Genomic DNA, 8,250 nt, shown 5'->3' with positions numbered 1-8,250 from the left:
CGTATATAAACAAAAAAGAAAACGAGTATATGCACAAATACCAAATGTATAAGACTATCTATTGCCAGATCATATCGATTAAATTTGCAACTGATTCTTAATCAAATAAACAACTCAATGCCGTCTCCAAGCCACACCAATCCCAAACTTGATCTCTCGCCCTTAACATGCAAACAATGCGGAAAGTACATGCATATGTAAAGTTCTGTGAAAAACGTATGTTTGTCTGTAGAACTAACCCATGAAATATCAGTCCTGCATCGATCTGAGCAAAATGCGAAGACAGCGGTACCAAAAATAAACACAAACAAACAAAGGTACTGTTCAAAAATGGATCTACTCAATTTAAGCACACACAACTACCTAGGACACCATGCAGAAGAAGAGCTACCAAAATACTAGCAGAAACCATCCGTCAGCAGCATCCCAGTATAACCTTAATTATAGTGGAACTCCGCCGCGCGACGTTGACCGCCAAGCCAACACACGATGGATTCCGGCACCGAGGTGACGTTCGCCGCCTCAAACTCATCACTGGAATCAGGCGGCGCCGCGGAGCCGGCGGCGGCGCTGCACCTGCTGTCGCGCCAACCCTCGAGGTTCAAAGGCGTCGTGCCGCAGCCGAACGGGCGCTGGGGCGCGCAGATCTACGACCGCCACGCCCGGGTGTGGCTCGGCACGTTCTCCGACCAGGAGATCGCCGCGCGCGCCTACGACGTGGCTGCCGTCCGCTACCGCGGCTGCGAGGCCATCACCAACTTCCCGGGGGAGCGCCCGTCCGCCGGCGAGCTCGCCTTCCTGGCGGCGCACTCCAAGTCGGAGATCGTTGACATGCTCCGGAAGCACACCTACGCCGCCGAGCTCCGCCACGGCCTGTGCCGCGGCCGCGGCATGGGCGCGCGCGTGCAGCCGACGACGCCGTGGGCTCAGAAGCTGCTCTTCGAGAAGGTCGTGACGCCGAGCGACGTCGGCAAGCTCAGCCGCCTCGTCGTGCCCAAGCAGCACGCGGAGAAGCACTTCCCGCTGAAGCGCTCGCCGGAGAATACCACCGGCAATGGCGTGCTCCTCAACTTCGAGGACGGCGAGGGCAAGGTGTGGCGGTTCCGGTACTCGTACTGGAACAGCAGCCAGAGCTACGTGCTCACCAAGGGCTGGAGCCGCTTCGTCAGGGAGAAGGGCCTCCGAGCCGGCGACACCGTGGCTTTCTCCCAGCCAGTGTATGGGCAGCAGGACAACAACAATCAGCTGTTCATCAACTACAGGAAGACACCTAGGAAGCAGGACGAAGCAGGCCACCCGGACGACGCGATTGCCGCTGAGGCCCGTAGCATCAAGCTGTTCGGCGTTGACATTGCCGGCGGTGGAGGGCGAGAGGCGGGCGAGAAGGGCACGGCGAATTCTTGGGAGACATGATAACACATGAAGATGCATGATAACTAGTGCCTGCTGCTTCTTGCATTGTTGATCTTCCCTAGGACCCTAGCTAGCTAGTGTGATCATGTATATATGGTATCTTCTCCACCATCTTTATTTTCTTGATTGTTATCGGTCCATTTGATGTTAATAAATTCAATCCCATGTCATCAGCCTAGCTAGCTTATCTATCTTGCTAATTATTGCATCAACTCCCATCTAGCTAGCGGATGATTGTGCTAGCTTGTTGTCCCCAAAACTATGATTCTATCAAGGTTGATGTTCTGCAGTGTGTACAGTGCCTACACTTGTTGATGCTCGTTGTGAGCTCTGACGCTCACCAAAGCAATAACAGATAAATTTTGCAGTACGGACAGAGGAGGAGCCCGCAGCCGCAGCCGCAGCCGCAGCCATCCGTGTCAACTCTACTATGTGCTGATGTCAGCTCTTTAGGTGAACAATGTGGAACAGTGATTTGCTATAACTACACCAGCTCCGCCCCTGGCACGGAGAGACCTATATCCGTAGGCATATGCTCCATATGCAATGCACTTTTTTTTGGCTTGGGCTGATCAATTCAAGCACATTTCGGTGCAAATAATCAGACTCTCCGCACATTTTTGCAGCCGGCTGCAAATGGGCCATATACCTGCCAACCTGAGCAATAAAAAGGAGGTAAAGCAGCCCAATGGCCAATGCCAAATGGATGGCAGCTAAGATTGAATTTCTATGATGATATAGTTCGTCGTACAGTGGCCCACATATATATCATATATATGCGATGGTAGTACTGACGCTGGGCTGCCTGGCGTGCTTGCGTCTTACTGATGAGTGTGTGTGGCGGTTTTTTTATTTTTATATTTTTTATTTCCGTTTTTTACAAAAATATATTTTTGATTTGAAAATTTACAGAAATATACCCCGACCGCCCCGCTGCCGGGCGGCCGGGACCTGGCCGCCCAGCTGCCGGGCGGCAGGGACTTGAACGCAAAAAAAAAGAAGAAAAAAAATTGCAGATAGGTCCCAGGGGCCGGCCGCCCGGCAGCGGGGCGGCCGGCTCTACCACCCCTATATAAGGGTTGGCTGGTCCCCCACCCTCATTTGCATCACTACAATTCCAGTAACAAAGAAAAAAGAGAGGGAGGGAGAGAGGCGAAGCCCTGCCGGATTTTCGAGCCGGCGACTGCAGATAACCAAAATTCTTCTACGCTTTACAAATAGCATGATTGTGTGTCCAGATATGTCGAGCAATTATTTTTGTTGAAACAGTAGATTAGCAATCAATTTAATATCATGATTCTGTGTCTAGATATGTCGAGCAAGCTTCATTTTTAAGTTCATTATGGTGACGGATATATTTCTCATGATGCGTATGGAGTAGATCTATCAGCTTTTGAACGAAGAGAGTGCGGAATAGATAAACCCTTAGAGAGGAGTTTTGGTTCCATACGCAAATGGCTTCACGAGATATTCAATGTGAATCCAAAGACTCATTTCCTAACCGTTCAGACTGTGACAAATTGGGGAACTGAAGGGGATTTCTGGGAGTTGATGCTTATAGCAAACACCGAAGAATGACGGACTTACATGCAAGCAGCTCTTGACCGCGGGTGGCCTCTTGCAATGCTAATTCAGATTCAGCAGAAGGCAGGCCATTTCGGTGAAGGATCAACAAGTACATCATCTCATATGAACCAAGCAGTGGAACAAGAAAATGAAGATCAGAACATACAAGTCACAGAACCTGAGCCGCAAGGTATAGGTGATCAGGTAGGAGAAAAAGAAGATCAGAACGTGCATGCCATTCAACCTGAGCCGCAAGGTTTAGCGGGGCGGCCGGGGTATATTTCTGTAAATTTCCAAATCGAAAATATATTTTTGTAAAAAACGGAAATAAAAAATATAAGAATAAAAAAACCGCGTGTGTATATATATATATCACATTTCTATGATGATAGTGTTATGGTATAATACACATGGGTGCATTCTGTATAGAGAATGCACCCACCCTCTCAGTTGCAATTACTGTGACGGTTCTAGTTGCAATTGGATTGTGTCCAATTGCAATAGCTCGCGTCCAGTTGCAACCGGGTCAGTCCGAGTTGCAACCAAATCTGTCCGAGTTGCAACCGGTTTGTGTCCAGTTGCAATTAGTTCCGTCTAGTTGCAGTTGGTCTAGTCTCTCAGTTGCAATTGATGTAGTCTCTCAGTTGCAATTGCAGGGTATAAGTGCATTTTGTACACAGAATGCACCTTGTTGCAACGTTCACTAACTAGACTTGCAACTAGATTGTAACTAGTTGAAACCAGTAGCCATTGTGCAAAAACAAGGTTCTAAGTGGTCGCAACCAGTGCTAACTACGCTACAGCCAAGTTGCAATTGTAATGTAGCTATGATAGCAACTCATAGTATCGTGATGTTGCAATTATATACTTGAAAAAAAAGTTCATCAAACATAGTCTTCATGGATCTTGTTTTGTTAAGCACATTTTTTCCAACAACCTGATGCAAATAGATCTGAAATCGGAGCTACGGTTTAAGAGATATTGTATTTTTTTAATCCAAATCAATAAAAGATTCTTTGCATGCAGCTTTCTGGTGGGTGGCGGGATTAAGTTGTGGTTGGTTGGCGAGTCCGGTGGGGGGTCTGTGCATTTGCTATAGCAAATGCACCTTGTTGCATTTTAGTCTTGTGTGTGTGTTATATATATATATATATATATATATATATATATATATATATATATATATATATATATATATATATAAGATTTGGTTGATCGATCTATAATTTAATTTCACAGTTCAAAATACATGTACTGGACATGCGAACAGGAGGATGAGCCTTTGTTGTGTAGAAGTGAATGTTGCACTATAGCTTAGAAAAGCCCATGTTTTGATAGTATAAATAATGTTGTTATATTTTCTATAAACTTGATCAAAGTTGAATAATAAACCTGACTTAGAACAAACCTAATGTGCCGTGTAAGTGGAATGTTTGAATGAAGGAACGAACATTGGGGGGGGGGGGGGGGGGGGGGGGGGGGGGGGGGGGGGATGGCGATGCCGACCCTGCTGCAAATTCCACTCTGCCGGAGCGATGACCCGCCCGGAAGCCTGGGTGGCCACCGGGAGGGCGGCGGCGAGGGTTCTCCAGCATCCACGACGTCTCAGGTAGCAGGGAGGAGGCCCTCGGAGTACCCGGCTGCGGCACGATGGCTGTGGCATGAGGGAGGAGGCGGCGTGAGCGCCTGCCATCATGAGTTCAGTTGCTTATGCGTCGATCTACTGCTATGGGCTGTCTTGCTGTCCACTGGCGCCCAGATCTGCGCCATCCGCCCATCCCATTCCGGATCCATGCCCTCCGAGCCCGGGCAGCCATCGCCGCTGTAGCAGGGGGAGCACTCCGCCGCCAGTCAGCCGCCATTGCCTCCCCTGGCTCCCTTGTGTGGTGTTAGCCATGGGAGAGGCCAGCGGCCTGCTCCACTCCCCGACTCAGATCGGTCGGAGGGATTTCGGTGGCTGTCGGCTTTATTGCGCGGTGGTGATGATGATTTGTTGCAAAAATTTCGGGCGAAAGCTCTACCTGACGCATGCGTCGGGCCAACACCGGCGGTGCTGTCTAGGGGTCGTAATTCGCAGTTCCACTGGTGAAAACCTAATTCGCACTTGTCGAATGGGCGACGATAGCGTTTTCAACATCATGTTCTCTTTGAAGGCGCCGCCCTGGAGTACTACCTAAACAGAGTTTATGTATGTGGTTCTAGGTGAAACAATTCTGCGAGCAACTGAAGATTCAAACATCAAGTTTCTAAGCAGACGGGAGTGTGTTGGATTGGTTCTACGCAACGCTATTGCAGGATTGAAACTTGAACGCGGAAGAAGATTGAAGCGTAGTCAGCTTTCTTTCTTTTTTAGAGCTTTCTTTCTTTTTTAGAGCTTTCTTTCTTGTACCTTTGAATCCCTCATTTTGAGATTTAGAGACTAAGAGCTCTTGTAGTTTGGCTGGGATTTTTCTTAATCTATAAAAATAACGTGCCATGCATGTAAAAGAAAAAATCAGAGGAAGCCGCAGTAGCTAGGAGCAGCTGGCCCGACGCCCCTAGTAAACGAAAAAAAAAGAAAGGCAAACAAGAAAACAGAGAATGTTCAGACTGCGTGTGGGCCCATGTAATGGTTATCTGTAAAAGTTGTGAATAATCAATTTCAGTTGTTATTGGGGGGTTGTCACACCCGGTTTTAAGGACAAAACCGAATGCATAACTGTATGTATGCCAGGATCAAGTTTCATACATATAGAGACATCATAAGTGAATAATCAGTAACAGTATCACGAAAAAGAGAACTAGAACAAATAAAAGACTATCAGAGTTATACAGCTTATCCTGGAAACGGAGACTCCAAACTTCACAGGTAATCGACTGGGGTTGCGTACGCCTAGAACTCAGCATCAACTTCAAAATACTCCACAGCAACTTTCCCTTCTGAGCAGCAGTAAGCAAGGGTGAGTACACTTATGGTTGGTACTCAGCAAGGCCACAGGAAATAACCAGAATGTGATTTATATCCATCTTTAAATTTATTAATCATGTGAGGGTCCAAGCCGTTCGTGACCATGAGCACGGCTAACCGGTTAGTTTTACACTCTGCAGAGGTTGTACACTTTCACCACAATTCGCGTAAAAGTTCCGAAGAACTTTGAACCCAACCACGCATATGTGCTGATCAGGCACAATACCACACTTCCGAGGTGTGATTGCATAGGGACGCTACGAGGCATTTACAAAGATTCCCTAACCTATGACAATCCGCTAAGGTTTCAAGTCAAAGCGGTCATAACACTGTCCTAATGAGGTGGCACCTTGCCAAAGGACCATTAAACAATACCAATTGCCCCAAAAGGACCGAGCTATACCCCGTCGATGCATACCCTCTTGCCCTTTCGGTAAGATTGTCACGAGCTAGAGTCTCTAATTAATCAGCCAAGACCAGAGCCATATAGTATTGTGGTTGTACTGTTTTCTTGGGTGGTTCTCCATGTTCCAATTAAATCAAGTATTCTCATAAATAAGCATAGATAGAAGTATGGTTAGGGTCACTTGCCTTTCTCCAATGAAAAGCTACTCTTACTGCTCTTCAGGTTTTGCTCACTTGGAACTCTTGATCTTTAATCTTCAAACAACGATCCTTCTACTCGGAGCAATCATGGATCAAACATACAAAGCAAACAAAAAGATACATCTAAGAACAATACACCAAAACAAAAGAAAGACTTGTAAGACACGCTGCTACGGTTACGAGAGCGCAAGAAACACGGAAAACAGAGCTAAAATGGTGGTTCTATGGGTTAAACGGTGCTTCAGGAATCTAGTCGCGATTAACTATAGAGTTAAGAGCTAACAGAAAAGATTTGTAAGACACAACAAAGTATGCTCACAGTGGATAAAAAGGTTATAAAGCTATCGCACACGTTGCAAGGATCACGTGAGCGCGAGAATCGATGAAAACGGAGTTAAAACGTGAAAGATATGGCTAAAACAGGGTTCTAAGAGCTTGTTTGCGATAGATTTAGACTTCCAGGGGCTAGCTCTAAAGAAATCAGGGGCCTAAACATAATTAAACCTAAACTTTAGGGGCTATACTACAAAAACCTAGCTTTGGACGGCGGGTTCAATTTTCTGGAAGATCAGGGGGCTCGGCGAAAGAATTTGGACCAAACTTAAATTACTTTTCAACGCACGCGGACCGCGGGTTGAATAAAGGAAACAGGGAGGACTCTTTTGCAAAAAGCCACGGTTGACCGGTATAGATCTAATCGTGGCCGTGGATCGCAGATCGGACGGCCGGGAAGATTTGGGACGGAGCTGACGGCGGCGCAAGCCGGCGGCGAGGCGTGTGCTGCGGCGCATCGCCGGACACGGCCGGATCGGCCGTCCTGGGCTCGGATTTGAGCGCGGGTAGGTCGGGGAGCAAGCGCGCGGCTCGAGCAATCGATCTAGGGCAGCAGCGCGGGCTAGAGCTGGCGGCACAGAGCTCACGGCGGTGAGGGGCGGCGCAGCTGCGAGGCGGTGCTCTGGGGTGCTAAACCCGGCGAAGGAGATCGAGAGGGAGGGGGAAAAACGGACGGCGAGCTTCCTTACCACAAGGCGAAACTCCTGAGAAGCTCGAATTCCACGCGGAAACGGTGGAGCGGCGGCGCGGCGGTGAGCTCCGAGAGCTCGAGCAAGGCGGCGGCTAGGGCTAGGGTTTCGCGAAACGAAAGCGACGACGACGGCTGGGTAGGGTTCCAGGGTGTGGGCGGCGCCTTTTATAGGCCGAGGCCAAGGCCCCTTGGCGTGCGGGCCACGCCGGGAGGGCGCGTGCGGCGCTCGGACTCGGCGGAGTCCGGCCAGCGCACGGGAAGGAGAAGGATCCGACGAGCGGGACCCGCGCGGCAGAGAGGAGAGGGGGCGCGAGTGGGCCGAGGAGAGGGAATTGGGCCGGCGGGATTGGGCTGCGCGGGGAGAAAAGGGGAAAGGAAAAAGAGCTGGGCCGGCTGAGGCGTGGCCGAAAGAAGCTTTTTTTTTTCTTTTGCAAGAGATTCAAACAAATTCAATTTGAATTCAAATTTGAAGAATTCAAATTCAAATTGAACCACAACATTAAAACAATGCAAGGGTAGCATGAGTGCAACACACAACCAACTTCATTTTAATTTTTTTTAAATTCAAACAAACTTTAATTATTTTTACTAAATTCCCTGTGAAGAAAAGAAAATGTTGCGAAAATTTTAAAATTATGAGAAAATTGTTTATTTATTTTTAATTTTAATTACATCCTGAAATTCAAAAATTTCA

General features: G+C 48.0%; 1 protein-coding gene across 1 annotated transcript; it reads left to right on the top strand.

The window, feature by feature from the left end:
* The first annotated feature begins 390 nt into the window (after positions 1-390).
* On the top strand, positions 391-1,621 carry LOC120710473 (AP2/ERF and B3 domain-containing protein Os01g0141000-like). The gene has a single exon (XM_039996154.1). It carries the CDS (start codon positions 490-492, stop codon positions 1,411-1,413), a length of 924 nt encoding a protein of 307 aa, XP_039852088.1. The 5' UTR covers positions 391-489; the 3' UTR covers positions 1,414-1,621.
* The last annotated feature ends 6,629 nt before the right edge of the window (positions 1,622-8,250 follow it).

Source organism: Panicum virgatum, chromosome 5K (genome assembly GCF_016808335.1).
Source record: "Panicum virgatum strain AP13 chromosome 5K, P.virgatum_v5, whole genome shotgun sequence".
NCBI lineage: Eukaryota > Viridiplantae > Streptophyta > Magnoliopsida > Poales > Poaceae > Panicum > Panicum virgatum.
The sequence above is the reverse complement of the archived record's forward strand: the minus strand, read 5'-3'. Positions and strand labels throughout refer to the sequence as shown.